General features: G+C 40.4%; 3 protein-coding genes across 4 annotated transcripts; 2 read left to right on the top strand and 1 right to left on the bottom strand.

Moving 5' to 3' along the window:
* The first annotated feature begins 455 nt into the window (after window positions 1-455).
* On the top strand, window positions 456-6694 carry LOC149008639 (Rubredoxin-like superfamily protein). Its single transcript, XM_089166256.1, has 2 exons — window positions 456-1253; window positions 4564-6694. The coding sequence occupies exon 1, from the start codon at window positions 594-596 to the stop codon at window positions 1230-1232; it is 639 nt and encodes a 212-aa protein (XP_089022382.1). The 5' UTR covers window positions 456-593; the 3' UTR covers window positions 1233-1253; window positions 4564-6694.
* A 560-nt stretch (window positions 6695-7254) lies between these two features.
* Window positions 7255-11686, top strand: LOC149008638 (DHHC-type zinc finger family protein). 2 transcript variants are annotated; one of them, XM_089167553.1, is made up of 9 exons: window positions 7255-7813; window positions 8096-8209; window positions 8296-8619; window positions 8705-8773; window positions 8901-8972; window positions 9063-9191; window positions 9306-9386; window positions 10403-10573; window positions 10653-11686. In XM_089167553.1, the coding sequence occupies exons 1-9, from the start codon at window positions 7730-7732 to the stop codon at window positions 11157-11159; spliced, it is 1551 nt and encodes a 516-aa protein (XP_089023679.1). In that variant the 5' UTR covers window positions 7255-7729; the 3' UTR covers window positions 11160-11686. The 2 variants fall into 2 exon arrangements, with proteins under 2 accessions (XP_089023679.1, XP_089023678.1); XM_089167552.1 differs by having other exon boundaries at window positions 10647-11686.
* Window positions 11687-12803: 1117 nt separating this feature from the next.
* On the bottom strand, window positions 12804-15414 carry LOC149008637 (DNAJ heat shock N-terminal domain-containing protein). The gene has a single exon (XM_089167551.1). It carries the CDS (start codon window positions 15226-15228, stop codon window positions 13150-13152), a length of 2079 nt encoding a protein of 692 aa, XP_089023677.1. The 5' UTR covers window positions 15229-15414; the 3' UTR covers window positions 12804-13149.
* Window positions 15415-16812: the final 1398 nt, after the last annotated feature.

The raw sequence follows: 16812 nt of genomic DNA, 5'->3' as shown, positions 1-16812 counted from the left end.
GTTGTAAGCTTACTCGCAATTGTTAATGAAATTTAGCCTCTTCTACCCCAAAAAAAGAAAAAAAAAATTTTTTTGATGGAGGTAATCTAGTCTTGCAAGAAAGCCCTCCTACCAATTAAGGTCCATCTAAAGAGGGCATGTCAAATTGCTTAAACCTGTTGGAGTATCTCGGAAGTGTGGAACAATCTTCTGCTCAAGAATCATCAATGGAGCCCCAAATATCTTGTGGAACATGCTACATCAGCTGCTCGAGAGTTCTTGAAGACTAATCTACTAACGAGTTTGGATTCAGTGCTGCGCAATTAATATGCAACGTTGAGCTGTCTACCGTCAAGATTCGAAGTGGTGGTGGAGAGTGTGTCTACGATTTGGACCAACCCCCAAACACATGAGCTAAAGACGATGTAGCCCTCCGCAGCTACAGCGACGGCACCAACCTTATCCTGATTTTGAGTGGGAGTTTTGGAGTCTCCAAGTCCCAAATGAAAGGCATATGCTTTACATGGATCCATATGGATCCCAGGTGTAGTCTCTCTGCAGCTCTCCCATTTCCATGCTAAACTGAAAGAAAACAACGGGAGCTAAATCCTTCAATGGCTTCCGCTACAACCAGACTGGTTTTCTCGTTCCATCTCCACTCTACACATACTAAACCGTCGGGCAGGAGGCCAAAAACCCTTGTCAATATTCCCACTCTCCACTCACAGAAACTCTTTGCTTCGCCGTCTCACTGTCCCCCGAGGCTGCAATTCACTTCAAGATCCGTCGAGGTCTCCAAAGAAGACAAACCCATTTCATCCGTGGACGTTTCCGAAGAAGACAAACCCATTTCTGGAGAACCGGATTTAACAGTAGCCCCCGATGAAACTCCATTTCCAGAAACGGAGAAATTCGATAAGCGTCGTCTGCCAGAACGGTTCGCAGTATTGAACACCGGTATCTATGAGTGTCGCTCTTGTGGTCACAAGTACGATGAAGCAGTCGGTGACCCATCATACCCAATCCCTCCGGGACTGCAATTCGAGAAATTGCCGGAAGACTGGAGATGCCCGACCTGCGGGGCGGCTAAGTCGTTCTTCGAAAGCAAAAGTGTGGAGATAGCAGGTTTTGCTGAAAATCAGCAGTTTGGGCTGGGCGGAAATGCACTCACTTCTGGGCAGAAAGCAGTGCTTATATATGGGAGCCTCTTCTTCTTCTTTCTGCTTTTCCTTTCTGGCTATTTTCTGCAATAAAGAGGGACCAATGGTTCAAAGGTCAGATTCTCCTTCTCCCTTTTCCCACCTTATTCCCTCTCATTCTCACCTTGTATAGGAAAATGGCTCTAGTTCTTTCTGTTTATTGGAAATGTAATGGTTTAGTGATGGATTGAAATAAGGTAATTCTGTTCGACTCAATGATATCAAATATTGCGTTTGTCTGAATCTTCTTGTATTAGTGTGTTTCTTAGCTTTTCGGCCCCCCAGTAAATGTGTAGAAGCTATGAACGGAATAGTTAGAAATTGTTGTGGATTGTGAAATTTCAATATTGGCCATATTGTCAGTGACTGCAACGACAAGGCCTACCTTGCCAAGGTATCAGCTACATTGTTGCGTGACCTTGGTAAAACTCAAACATGACTCATATCGCAGATGTCCTGCAAATTTGGAATAATCTCCAAGTTGGGCTGGTTCTTATGGAGGATGAGTTTAACAGTTCTTGTGAATCATATCCCACAATAATCTGTTGGAGCTCCTCCTACATAGCATAAACCAGACCCCAACGAAGAGCTAACGCCTCCAACTGAAGTGCAATAGCTGCTGTTGCCTTCGCTGAGATTACTAAACCTCATTACAAGTGACAATGCCTATACCACCTTCTCCAGATTTTATCACCTATGCCCCATCAGTGTTGATTTTTATCTTCCCAATGGGTGGTTTTTGCCACACACAAATCGATGTGTTCTCCTGCCTTATCCTGCCCCCTTGAGACCTTGGATCTGAGTAGTTAGCCACCCGATACTCCTCAAATGCGCCACACTCCAATCATTGTGTTCTCCTGCCTTATCCTGCCCTCTTGAGACCTTTTATCTGAGCAGTTAGCCACCCAATAGTCCTCAAATGCCCGCTTAGGCACACACAATAGTTTGTGACGGAGAAAGGCACTTCTCTCCATGTATTACTGCATTATAGGCTCTCCAGATATACCGGCAAAGGAAAGTACACAGAGTCACTACCGAATACCCCTGACGTTTGTGGTTCATGATATGCTCCTTCGACTGTTTAATCCATGTTGGCATAGGAGGTACTCCCATACATAGTGATGTTCCCAGGTCTTAATTCATGTTAGCATTAGGTGATTAACTCATATAAATTATCAATTGAATCAAGGGAAAAACGCAACCTATAAACCCTAACCTAACAAGCCAATCGGTCGTGTGATTTACCAACAAAAACAGAAGCAAGAAGATAAGAGAAACACAGGCGTTTGATGACGGAGTTCGGCTCTTGAGCCTACGTCTCCGGGACTCTGGATAGAGTCCAATCTACTATAGCTTGAGAGATTACAAATAAACAGGGAAGAATAAGGGTACAGAGATAACCGTATATGGCAGTAGTTGATGCTCAAACCAACATTGAGTCTTCCTCTTCATATGAGGAATGAAAGCCCTCTGGTATCGCCTCAAAGAACCAAACACAGAGTGAGATCAGAACATCAAGAGCAACTCCAAGCCATCACCGAATCACTCAAGAACATCACCTAGTGATTCCCTTCCTTTGCCAAGCACTTTGCCTCAAAGTACCACAAGAATCAACCATCGAACGAAGGTAGAAGATGAAGAGCAGGAAGAAGAATAGCCATCTCCGAATCTCTAGAATCGCCAGAGCTCAAACCCCAAATCACAGAACAAAACCCTCAACACTGTTTGCATACGTGAATGAAATAAACCAGCCCAACTATGCCTTATACAAACACATGAATCAGTCGGTTCAATAACAAACCAGGTAAATACATGAAATACCCAGATTACCCCAACACATAGAAAGGAAACTTCAATCGTCGATCCCAGCCATACTGTCTGTGCATATGGACACTGAAGAACAAGATGGTCTATGGTCTCCTCATTGCCCAAGTCTTCATGTGAAACTGGATTAATAATAATGAGTTCCTTACATGAGAGTCCAAACAGTTGTTATAATATTCCATAAAATAATGAGCATCTCCTTTTTCCTGTTCCTTATTCATTCTTGGGTGCCTCCAAGGTTTAATAGAAGATGAACACGGAAGCTGTGTACCTTCTCCATCATTTACCATATACTACTGAGCATAATGGCTGGATACAATATTAGTACTTTATTTTAAGGGACAATTGGGGTCTTCTATATGTTTCAAAATTTATGGTTCATAGTGGTTGTGGGGCTGGCATGGACGGGCAGAAGAGAATAGCAAAGAAGTCAAGTACAACATTTTGTGTACCTGAAGTTAAATCCTGAATGAACGTAGAAAGGAACTTAAAGAAGTTGCTTGAAATAAACTTGTAGAACCCCCCCCCCCCAGATTAGCACAGCATTACCTACACAAATTTTCTGAAACTCTGAGGTCCATTCGTCTCATCATAGTCTAATAATAGGACAAATGAACTCTCTCCGCTGCTAGAGCGACATTTAATTTGTATAAGCCCCTGCGTTTTGGACCAGTTCTCTGTATCAAAAGAGTGTGCAAAGCATATAAATAATAGTGCACCAAAAGAAACTCACGATGCAATTTTTTTTGAGCAATCCATGTAGTACTGAACCGTGAGCAAACTAAACTAGGATTTAGTGACCTTTTGATCTCAAATAGTAGAAATCTAGGAACAATTGATGTGTTCTATTCCTGACATTCAAGTCTCTAAGCACAGTACAGCAGTACCACTTGAGCAAGATTTGCAAATCTTTAAGGAAAGGGAAAATGGGAAGGATGACATATGGGAAAAGCATTCACCATTTGTTTAATATGTAAATGTCAATACTTCTAGAAATGTAAAACTGGACCTGTCACAAGTTCTAGAGATATTTTCATGCGTGGTAACTGAATTAATGCAATCTATATAAATACAAATTGCAGTAACATTGTCTTGAAAAGTTGAGATCAAGGATAGGGATATGCATACACGCGCTTTTTCAATTTAAAGGCTGATTAAATAATTCAGTGAGAGCAAGAAAACACGCTCTAGAGTTTCTTCTGTACTCTGTCCATTGCTCCAAGCCCCAACTAATGGCATTGCATTAGCTACTGAGCAGTGTGGACTTTCTTCTGTAATTATCTATCCGGGTGATCAGCTGAGTTCCACTTATTGAAAAGGATCTGGTCATTTCTTGGTGGCAACCCTCATGTTGGGCTTCTATGAAGCAATAGTAGATGGTTCACTCTCAGATTCTTCCCCTGTACCTATGACAGCATTGGTGATTTTTCTGGATTCCACATTCCTATATTCTGCATTTGCATGACTGGGGAAACCCATGGATTCAGAGTTCCTTATTCTTGTTTGAACTAAACTTGATACTATCATTGCTGAAGGAGATTCACTGTCTTGATTAATGTAGTTGGAACTGCCTCAGCAGCAGCTTTTATGGCGTCATTGTTTGTACGGTAGGAATTGTCTCTGCAGCTGCTCATATGGTCACTAACTGTAGAGATCTTGCTCGATAATCGAATTAATGCAAGCTAGTCTTACCTTGGGGAATGGAAATGCTGCAGCTCATATCTTTCTTTCTTTTTTTGGGATGATTTATTTAGGACACATCATGGGACTTTCTTGTGTCTCAATGTATTGCATCTGGCATCTTTTCAGATATGAAATGTCATGGTTGGATAGCTTGAAAGATATGTTGGATTGTGTTACACTTGATTAAAATGCATCTCTCATCTCTTTGGAGGTGTTATGTTATACGTTATGAGTGATGTGTAAATGGAATTGCCTTTATCATTTGCCAATGATATAACTCAAGTATGCATAAATATTAGGGGGGAAAGTAGTTGTGGATCAAGCACATGGAACTCCGGGAATGGTGGATCTATGGCACTGAATAATAGAAGAGAGTGCGTTTTCTCTATTATCAAATCAAGATCTCCTTTGGAGATGGATGGAAATATATAATTCATAGGGAGGAGGGTTAGTGGCATCAAACCTAAAGATGAAGTAGTTGCATCAAACCTAAAGATGAAGAACGTAATAAAGTCGCAAATTCAGGGTCCATGGAGAGAAGTTGTGAGTGGGAGGCAATCAAACACACTATAAGTAGATGGTTGAACCCTCTGACATAGTAGGGGAAAAAAATAAAATCCCTTGTCATGTAAAAGCAAAAGTGCTAGAAAATTCAGATAAATAAAGTTGTTTCCTTGTGGATTTTGCTAGTAAACTTCACAAATAAGCAACTATGATTCTAAAACCCATGCACTTATGGAGAATCATGACTGCTGTTGAATAGGGGATTAGGAAACCAAATTTATTGAAGAGTTTGTAAAGCAACCAGTTGCTGGAGGATAGGTGATGGAACTGAAATAAAGGTGTGCTCACATATTTTAAGGATCATCTATTTGCACCATTGATTAAATCAGGATGACTGGCCACAAAATTTGTAGCAGTTCATGTAGGTGGGGGTGGTAACTATGGGTAGGAATTCCAATGCTTCCTTTGTCAAGAGTCTGGAAAGCTTAATTTTACATCCAAACTTCATGAATTTCATATGGAAGCTTTCCAATAAGGTTGTTAGTAATTGGTTTTTCCCATTAATGATATATCTGCTTTTTATCTGGTCAGACAATAACTTCATTGCATCCATTAATTTCTTGTCATTTTTCTGAAAGGAGTTTTTCAGCATGGTCTTACATACCTTTAAAAACAGAAAGTCAGAGAGCCTACTCTTGCCTTAAACTTGTTTCCCAGTTGATGAATTCTGGGGGGTTTTCAGGTTCTGGAATAAAGAAAATCCGATCATGGCTTCTTGTTTTCAAGATTCCAGACTGATAACAATGACCCTGTATCTATTTTATGGACACCTGATAAAACCAACAGGTAACCAGATGGTTCATCATCTTCCTTATTTAGTAACAAATGGCAGGGGTAGGACAACTTTGATTGCCCATCTTAATGATGGATTTTAAACTGAGCTCAGGAATTAGGGCCCCAGGCATCCAACAGGGACTCAGTTATGCAACATCCATGGAGAAACCAAAAATAGAAACCTATGTTGATACATTGCCGATGATGGATTTGCTGGATTCCCAAGTTGGAAAAGCCATGGCTCTGAGAGCTTTTGTGTGACATAGGTTACTACTTAGATCCTTTGGATCTATAATATTTCAGAAGACGATCAAAGACTATGTTTCCAATGTTCACCTGCTTGCTCGCAAATCAATGGAAGGAGAAGCATTCTAGCATATTCTTACTTGTTACAAGTTGTTTTTTCCACATTCATTAAAATAAAATTACCTGGATTTCGTCATGGTCTGGATCTGGATTACGTTATCGAAGAGGATCTCAGGTCTCCACACATCATTCATGCCTCCCATCAATGAAAATTTGACCACCTCCAACTGCACAAGAATGCTGTCCAACCCCAGTTGATTATGTAATTGATCTCAACATTCCAGCCTGCAGTTTAATTAATAGATAATCACTCGGTCTTGAGTGTAAAATTTTTGAAACAATTATGGAGAAAATATATATATATATATATATTGGTAAGTATGCATTTATTCAGAAGGCAGTGAGGAGTTCCCAACGCCAGGAACATCAAACTCTTGGAGTCAAGGAATGGAATGGGCAATTCGTCGAACATTGCATTGGCAATGCCCTCCTTCCTAGAGCATCCAATCATCTTTATTGGTTTCCATAGTTATTATGTGAGAGGCTATGATCGACACATCTTTATGTTGTTTCAGTGAATCACGTAGGAACACTCATCGTAGGCAGAGGATTCCTAACGATTTACAAGCCACTCTAGTGGTAGCAAGGAAAATGATATACATTAGGCAAGGAAAATGATATACATTAGGCAGGCTCGTATGCATCCATGTGACTCCCACTTAATATTTCATTTCTTTCATTTTATCTGAGGTTTATTTAGGTCAGTTTATGTATATTTTGACTTTTGTATATAATTAAACAACTACTACTTGATGGGGGGGGGGGGGGGGGCGTTTGCAGCAGCAGGAAGAGGCAGTTGTCATTTGAAAGGAAAGGCCCCCACCCAACGCTTTGAAACGAAAGAAGAACGTCTCGCCATTTCTAAGAACGCCCACCCCCTTTTTTTGCCCGCCAGCCGCCTAGTTCGTTCTTCCATTTGAGATCTGAATAGAGTCTCGCAAAATTATATCACAAAGTAGAGTTGAATCCATAACTTAAAGAGGCATTTGTTATTGCAAACGTAAATGTGAGAGACCACTGGTTGTTGCTGTTATTATATTTAATCCACCCACTGCCACAGTAATTTAGTTCGGTTAAACCGCCTTTGGTTTAGCCAACGGAAAGTTCTTACAAACCTCCGGGCCGGGTCCGGCCCACTGGAGTCTGACTCTGGAGGTCCGGATATCCATATAAAGGATGAGGGGGAAAAAGAAGTGAGTTCAAAATTTAAAATCCGCCAAGTCGACCGTTGGTCTAGGTTGAGCGAGAAGGAGGCGTGCGTCCACTGGATCCAAATAGGGTCACGAGAGAACCATCCTGAAATGCTTGAGTCTCTTCTGATGAATTCGTAGGAAGCGAAGATGTTCGATCGAAGTTGGAAATGTCTACCAGAGGTTAGACACATGAGGCGCCATGGCTGGCAACGTCCTCTGCATCCATTACAGGTTATTCTTTCACATCGTCACTCAACTCTAAGAAAGAAATTTTAATCGATAATGATTGTAGATCCGAGGGTTTGACACTCGGTTTCTACTAAGTCTTGAATTTTTTCAGTTTTCGTATTTTTTCTAATGGAAAATTTTTAATGTAGGCAAGGTGAGTAACTCGATTTGAAATTCCTTGTCACCGAACGCAAAAGATTGCATTTTTTTTTGGGATCATAAAGTAGTAAAAACTCACCTGCAAATCCCATTCTTTTTTTCTTTTTTTCCGTGTTGGTGATGCAGATAGTAGGTATTGCAGTGTACAGTTTTCTTCTTGTTTCCTTTTATGCCTTCCTGGGGCTTTTCCTAGGAAACAGAGTAGCGGAGATCACAATCATCACGCTTTTCTCCTTCGTGGTAAGGTCAATTGCTTATCCTAATACACGACCAACTAGATTTTTGTTGTCAAAGTGGCTAATTTATCATAATTCACATCTTTGTAGGCACTATCTGTGATCTTTCTGTTCGTGAGGTGTACTGCCATAGATCCTACTGACAAAACCAGTTTCAAGAATAAAAGAAAACCCAAATCCAGAAGGTTTTTGAAGTTGAACTATGGATTCATATTGAGTCAGATAGTATTAAGATTTATCAGGAGGATGGAGACGAAAATCTTTAGGTATTGGATCCGGAGGAGGTACCTGGACCCATCAAAAACTGGCATTCAGTTGGAACCCTTGCTACCATTCCCCCTCGTCGCCAAGGATGATGCAATTATGCCTGATTTGAAAGAGGACATCTCATTTTGCTCGCTATGTGATTTTGAGGTGTGATGGGAAGTGATACTACAATGAAATTAAAGCAGATTAGTATGTTTCATTAGGGTTTATGTTATCTGAAATTTCCTCTCAGGTTAAAAGGCACAGCAAACACTGCAGGACCTGTAATCGGTGCGTAGAAGGATTCGATCACCATTGCAGGGTTAGGAGCCAACTCTGCTCTTCTTTCACTTCCTTTCCCATCCCATCCTCCAAAAATTGATTTGTTTTTTTTTCATCTACTGAGTAAATGAGGAAGGTGCATGCTCTGATTAATTCTTTGGTTGCAGTGGCTAAACAACTGCGTTGGGAAAAAGAACTACACGACCTTCATCCTTATGATGGTTTCAGTTTTAACTATGGTTAGTTTCTTCTTGTAATTCCTTCCTTAAAATGTATATTTGCGCTAAATCAATGTGTTTATCATTGTTCCCACTTTCATTTTGCTGCAGTTATTTATAGAAGGAGGAAGTGCTGTTGCTGTTTTCATCCGGTGCTTTGTTGATAAGAAAGGGATTGAGCTAGAACTAGCGAAGAAGCTGCACATAGATTTCCCCAGGGGAGCTCTTGCAACAATATCGGTACAGTTTTTGCTTGAGCTGTTTCACCATATATTGCTCAAAACACCAATAATTTATTTCATTTTCACAAGTCGTAGCTTTCTTTTGACTTCTTACACTAGCTACTTGCCACAGGTATTCCTCTTTTTAATGACAGCATACGGTTCCGCAGCCTTGGGCCAGCTTTTCTTCTTCCATGTTGTTCTCATTCGAAAGGTATTTTCAGGATTGTATATAACAAAGTTGTGGTTCTGTTTTAGGCATGGATGATAGATTTAAAATGACATCTTTCAAGGCTTCAAGAAACAGTCTCATCCCAATTCCTTCAATGATTCATTGGTGATAATTATTTCAGTGATGAAGTTGCATGGTTTATTTATTTTTTAGTTTTTTGGTTTTTCGGGAGGAGTGGTTTTGGTTTCCTGATAAACAACTTGGGTTACCAAAAAATTATGAATAAAAAACAAGAAAACAAATTAACATGATATTCAACCTGTCCTGTAGATTCTCATGTAATGTGACATCAGTGGGGTTGTTAAGGGTGGCACTGACGAAAGATAGTTATTTCTCCACAGTTTCTAATGTCTTCCTTTGTTGGGTTGGGGAATAGGTGGGAGAGAGTAAACAAAGTTACCGGTAAGTGGGTGAAGATCCCCCAAGTTTCATATGGGTCTTCGACCTTGGAGGTGAGAGATTCAACTGAGTTACTCGTTAGTAGATGAAATCTGCTAAATTCTTGCCGTTGTCAGTATTGGTTACTTGATCGCATAACAATTTGACAGCTTAGGCAAGGATTTTTCAGATTAAGGCAGAAAATTCACGGCAGATTGAAATACTGTTACCCAGATTGGTGTAGTTTGTATCTTTTTAGTTCATTAGATATTTAAACTCAACTGCAATTCAGTTTGTTGTTGGATTGCAGTGTACAGTGTACATTTTTTTTTCTTCATTCTTGCTTTCGACAAATACTCCCTTTCTTTCTTGTTTTAAATGTTGGGTGAGGAAAAAGCAGAATTCAAAGTTAATATCCTAAATTTGAGTGACCAGGCTCTTTATTCTTGTGAGATTACCTTCTGGTTGAATAATTGCCATATTTCTTCTGTATATCACAGTATTAACTGTTCTTACATTGTTGATCATGATTAGATAAACCCTGCTCTTCTGCAGTTAGCCACCTGACTATTTGTCTTCAAAGTTTTATTAATGCATAGAAGTCCTTATTATTGCTTCAGGGAATGAGAACTTATGATTACATACTGGCAATGAAGGAAGAGAACCAATTTGCAGAAGAGGAAACTTTAAATTATTCCGATTTTTCTTCAGATGAGAGTAGTGACTCTGACTTCCCTGAGAGAACTACATTTATTTCCAAGTTTACGTGCAGAGAGGACAAAGCATCTCAGGTTAGATATAAAAGCCTGTTCTATACTTTCCCGTCTTTCTCACCAGCTTTCCAATTTAACAGTTGCTCGTTAGTTTCAGAAACCAATGAAACTGTCAATAAAAATTGATGGAGGATCTGAATCTGCTAACTGCAATAAGAAGCCTGGCTATGTTGCAAGCATTGATCCATGGAAGCTGATAAAGATGAGCAGAGAAAAAACTCTGATAGCAGCTGAAAAGGCAAGGGAAAGGCTAACGACACAGAAATCAGCAGTAGCACATGAACCTTTGAAGCCACTACCATCAGAAACAAAATGTGGACCACTGATAAATCAAGAGAAGAACATAATTGGTACAGGATCAGGAACTAGACCTCCTCTCATTTCCAAAGTATGGTTTCCAGGTTCACCAAGGAAGTTTTTGAGCCCAAGAAGGCGGTTTTCCAGCTCACCCACACCTAGTGCTTTAGTGTCACCAAAGCACAAGTACAGGAACAGTTTTGACTTGAAGCTAACAGACGTGTCAAATGAACTTGAGACATATATTTCTAGACAGGTGTTGTGCTCTGTTTTCAAGAAGGATGGAGATGAAGCATCCCCTCGGTAGTCTTTTTTGTTTATTTCAGTTCCCTCCATTAATTTCATTTCTCAGCCTTTGAGAAAGGTTGGTTGTTTAATCTCCTTGTATTCTTTGGTAACTTATATCAAAAGCTAGAAGTAGTCATAAGGTCTGTCAAAATTCAAGTGACAAAGGTTTGATATGCATGTCATACATGGATTATGAGTGGTGAGGGTGCCTAGAAAATATGAATACCTGTCAGTTAAATTGAGAATGTGCATACATGGATTATGCTTACAATGGATAGGACCATTCACGTCACTTGCACCATTGCCTCATTTATAAACAGTTTGCGCCTTGTAATGTGAAATTTACTGAATGAATGATTAGAGAACAGCAGCATGGTTTAACCTTAGTATAATAGATTCAGAATGCGACAAAAATTGAAAAGCATGTTGTAATTAGTAAGGCAAGTCAGTTTTGCACCATCAATTTTCCATCTTGATTAAGGAAAACATAAGCAGATTCAACAGATTTGTGACCATTTATCAAACGCCTGCACTGCAAATGGTTATTCGAACTGGAATAATTCGATCCCTTGAAAACACTATCAATTAAGTAGGAGTGGCAGTGTTGGAATCCATTTCTTAAATAAGTACTCATTATATGCAACAGTAACAAAAAAAACATCCAAGAGGTTTTCACTTTTCAGTCTCCTGAACACACCCCCACCCCCTTTTTTTCTCCAACCCACTCCAAAAAAAAACCTCTATGGTACTAGCTTAATACTTGAATATGAAGTAAACCCCAGCTTTGTCTTCCCATCCTCTCCCCTATCCCTATTGTTTCCTTTCGGCCCACTTTTCCCCACCCCAAACTTTACTTCTACTTTCACGAGCCACTGCAGAATCTAATCATAGTTCTCGCAGGATCATCATGGCAGAGGCAGGCAGGCTCTAGTGCCAACTCTCACCTGTTTATCGACCCACTCCTTCCTCGACAGGGGAAGGTGTTGGGACTTTAGGAGCTGGAAGAGAGGATATGCAAAGTGGGGTTCAAACATGTATCAAGAGAAAGAAGCAAGTGCGAGGGATGGGGCAGCGAAGCCCCTGTTTATGGAGTGAGACTACGAAAAGAGAGAGAAAGTGGTGTTGGGTATATAACCACGAGCATGATGTAAGATAGAGAACTTGTTTCCGTGTTCATATGCTAGCCAGTGAACAGGAAGCTCCCAGAACCAACAGGTCAGCCAAAGTTAAAGTTGTTGAAGCTTCTCCTTCCTATCTCCCCTCTAACTCTCACTCCTGCTCTCTCACTCCCCACCGGCAGTCCTGAATCTCACTAGTACCTATGCTTCACTTCACATACAGGTCTCTCTCATGATGTGAAGTCACACTAATAAACTTTTTAACCTCTAAGCCCAAGTAACTTCATAGGGTTTCAAGAAGTCTAGTTACAAATTCCATCTGTAACCTTCTTGATCCTAAGTAAAAAAGGGAATACATTAATGAATTACGTATCAACAATGGGAGGGAATCAATCTACTTATTGTTTTATCAACAGAAGCAATGCCAAGAGAAAAAGGCAATTTTAAAAAGAAAAAGAAGATTGACGAGTTCTATACCAGAACAACCAATTATTTTTACATTACTAATTTACTAAGTTGCAGGAAGTTATCATAAGCCCAAATAATCCGCTTTACAAACAGTTTAGATCTGCTGAATATGGTATATCCATGTAATCAACTAGCAGGGTAAATAAGGATATCCAAGAATATGAACATACCAAGAGCTTTAAACATGTGTGTCACAACTTATACAGCAGCATGACCTAGTAAGCTTTAAGTGAGATAAGATAATATTTCAGTCATCAAAGGTATTCCATTATGTAATCCAAACCTAGTACAAAACAATATAGCATTTACAGAAAAGAGAAGTGGGGGTAGGGGTGGGGGTGGATGACAGAAGTTATGAAATCAAGTCTCACATCAATGTAGTCACACTAGACCACAACAAAACAGAGCTTCTGTATATAACAGTCAGTTTTCCATACCAAGAGAAAGCAACTCTGGCGGAAGTGAAGCCGGATCAAGCTCCCAACAGTCTTTTGGTAGGTCTGGGGCCTCAGCACCAGACAGCTTTCTTGCAGGAATCTGATGTGAAAACAATCGAACGTCATCTTTCTCAAGCCATCTAATAGCATGACACCCAACCTCTTGCCTCTTAAAGATTGTTCTGAAGCCTGCAACCTTTGTGAGGTATGCCATACTCAACCCGTGCATTTCACTATAACTAGTGAGGAACACAACTATGTCATAGCAACGGTTAATGCTACGTGACAGGTAGCTTTCATTAACATTCAAAGATTCTTCTCTATAAAGAGCCCAAACTGAACCCTTTTTTGGATAAATACAGTAAACCTCCTTCGCCACTCTTTCAGAATCCACAAGATGTGAAAAGAAATTCACTGAATTGAAGATAGTACTCATGGCGACCTTGAACCTTCCACACGAGATACAGTTACTTGAACTCTCCCAACAGTTAGAAGTTGTGTCTCCATTGTTTTGTATGTTTAACCAACTGAGCTTCACCTCAAAAGGATACACCGAGATGACCTCGTCGATCAAACCATAATTCCGTGGCATGGCATCATCATCATCATAGACAGCCCATACCTGACCTCTTTTAAAACTATGCTCCATTCTATCCTTATCAAAATCATAGAAATCAGAGTCATTCGCTGTCCAACCTCCATTACTCTTTGAGACCAGTTGTCTATCTGTTTGCTTCTTCTCCTTATTACCTTTCTCCCTTGTTCTCTCCTTTATCTTTTTCTGAACTTTCTTAATACCCTGCCTAATGCTATCATTGTCTGAATCACACAAATCCAGATCTCTACCCTCTAAATGCTTAGTCTTTGAAGAGTCTGGCTCCTTGTTTTCACTATCCTTCCCCCTTTTATCTGTCTCCTTTCTCTCCTTCATCTCAATGGTACCCTGGGCTTTCCTGGACCTAAGCTCCATCTTGTGCTTGAGAATACCATTACTCTCTGAATCTTCGACCGTAGAAATTCTGAAACCACCATTTTCAGAACCCACTAATGTCTCGATCGTCGTCTTCTCCTGCTTCCCTTCTGAGAAGCCAGCATTCTCAGAATTCATTGATCTCTCCCTCGTCCTCTTCTTCTGCTTTCCTTCTAGATTATCCCTATCCATCATCTTTTCCTTGGCAGTCACTTTCTTCAAATTGGCTTTCCGCTTTGCTTCTAATTGCATCTCTGCCAATGTCATTTCGTCTCTAGACTTTGACTTCTTGGATTGAGATGCCTCCAATGATGAATCAACAGAATCGATCTTCCGCTTCAGGTTCACATTTCTCAGATGTCTTCGCACATACGTTTTTATGGTTTCCTTCTCCTCCGCCTTATCATTCTCTTTGTTCTCCTGCGTAGGAACCCTAGTACCAGAAGCTCTAACCCTAACCGCAGCTTCATCGTTTCCCGGCTTACCAGACTTAACTTCGACAGCCAAGAAGCTCTTCTTACAGCTAGGGCACATGAGACGGTGTCCAATATAGCGTCTTTCAAATTGGTGGAACAAGCGACAGGTCGAACAAGCAGTCCAGAACGTGTCGACGGATGAGGAGGCGGTGGCTGCTGCCGTAACCTGGGACTGTAAGGAGATACGGAGCTTGAGGTCATACTCTTTCCGACGTATCTTATCGGAGAGGATTTGGAAGGCTTCGCCCACGCGCTTGAAAGCATCTTCGGATGCAACGGAAGTGTTCTTGTCTGGGTGCAAAAGGAGAGCAAGCTTCTTGTACTGCTTCTTGATGGAGTAGATGTTGGAGAACGGCTCTACTTGCAGAATCTTGTACCAGTCAGGAAGGTTAGAGGTCTGGGTGGTGGAGTCCTTTGATGAGGAGGCGATGAGGAGGATGTCCAAGGCGGTAACCAATTCGGAGATGCCGGGGAGATCGGGTTGGAGGCTCTGCGCTTTCTTGGCGAACTTTAGGGCAGATTTCATATTCGATTGTTTGTATTTCTTCTCTGCTGAGGATTTTAGCCTCAATGCTTCCTGTTCTTCTTCTGCCCCTCCATCTCCTCTTTTCCCCGCCATTCTCCTTCCGAAGCAGAGCTGCAGAGAAGAGAATGGGTGTTGTATAACGATCACCGACTGTTGAAGTGAGAGAGACTTCGAATAATCAACATCGCCAAGTGAGGGCAAGACTCAAGACTGAATCAGTGAGACCTCAGAGCTTGCAGACGGCGCAGGATAAAAAGATTGAGCTTCTTACTGGTACCGTGGTACGCCATACCCACGATATTTCGATCAGGCGCCGTTTGAGTTCAGTGCTTCGCAATTAATACGTAGCACTGCGCTACAAATGGTGAAATCAAAAGTTTTGATCTCGACCATCAATTTAAATCCCAGATTATAAATAGCTTAGAACTAGACATTAACTGCGCAGCACAGAAGCATTACCCACCTTATTACTCTCTTCTTCCCTGAGTGGGAAATATTACTCTTAACTTTTTTTTTTTTTTTTTAAACTCTAAACCTACAAGCAAATGCTTTTCTCTTTTTTTTTTTTTTATGAAAAAAGAAAAAAAAATTTGGTCAAAGAAAAAAAGAAATCCTTTACTTAAACTTTGAGAGTTTGTAATTCCAAGCAAAAAGTACAATTGGTAGACGCTTTGTGGAGCTTGGCGGACTGAAACATAGAATAGTTAATAGATTCGCCAAGGCAACTACTACCAAAATACCAATAATACTAATAGGTCAACGCTTATCTGGTTTAGATAAAAGAGTTAAGGCTGCATTTGACTTTGCAATATGTGGAGTTAACATCAAAATTGTTTGGTTCTCCTCATTTTGACAAGTGAATCAGTTTAAAAAACCATTTTGTTACTCTGATTCTAACAAGTGAACCTATCTTAAAAACTGTATAAATACCCTGATTCTGTGAGTGAATTCAACTTGAATCACTTGAAAAACCATTTGGTTATTCCATGAGTGGATTCAACCTGATTAGTAGATTATACTTTCTTGTAGCTTAATATATATATATATATATATATACTCATGAGTTTATTCAATAATTGACCAATGCCAAATCTCAAATCTCTTCTTAGATTAACTAGTCTAATCTTGTGCCCTTAGCCAGGTTTATCTCAAAATTGGGAGTTAATTCAATTTGGTAGCCTTTTGGCACCATTTAACATTGATGATTAATTATGATGAAAATACTCCAACAATGAGTGTCATTTGGCTTAACTTAGGATATTACACAGTACCCACTCAACAAGTAAATGTGCACCAGTACCTCAGTACAGCTGATATGAAGAAGGGAGCCACACCACATGCACGTTGCACATGTGACCCAAACTAGACTGAGTATAAAGGTAACCTTGCCCAGAAAGGTTTCCAGTCCGAGTGTGGTGGTGGAGCATAAATAAAGAATATGAAAGTAGAGGTGGCAAGTGAAACCCATTTGTGCAAGATGATAGATTAATCAGCAAGAACCAATTCAAAGTCCATATTGTAGCGGCCCAATGCCCACAACCCACCCTTAGGACCTTTAGTCCTCGAATTGTCCACACAGTCAATAGAAAAGTAGTCATTAAAGGACCTCTTTTTAGAGGCATACTGTTGTAGTGAAAATGTGCTTGGGACTCCTTGGTTCGCTCCTGATCCGGGTCT

This window comes from Hakea prostrata, chromosome 8 (assembly GCF_041222555.1).
Source record: "Hakea prostrata isolate BN-2017 chromosome 8, UWA_Hpros_2, whole genome shotgun sequence".
Lineage (NCBI taxonomy): Eukaryota > Viridiplantae > Streptophyta > Magnoliopsida > Proteales > Proteaceae > Hakea > Hakea prostrata.
This window is presented reverse-complemented; position numbering and strand designations above follow the sequence as displayed.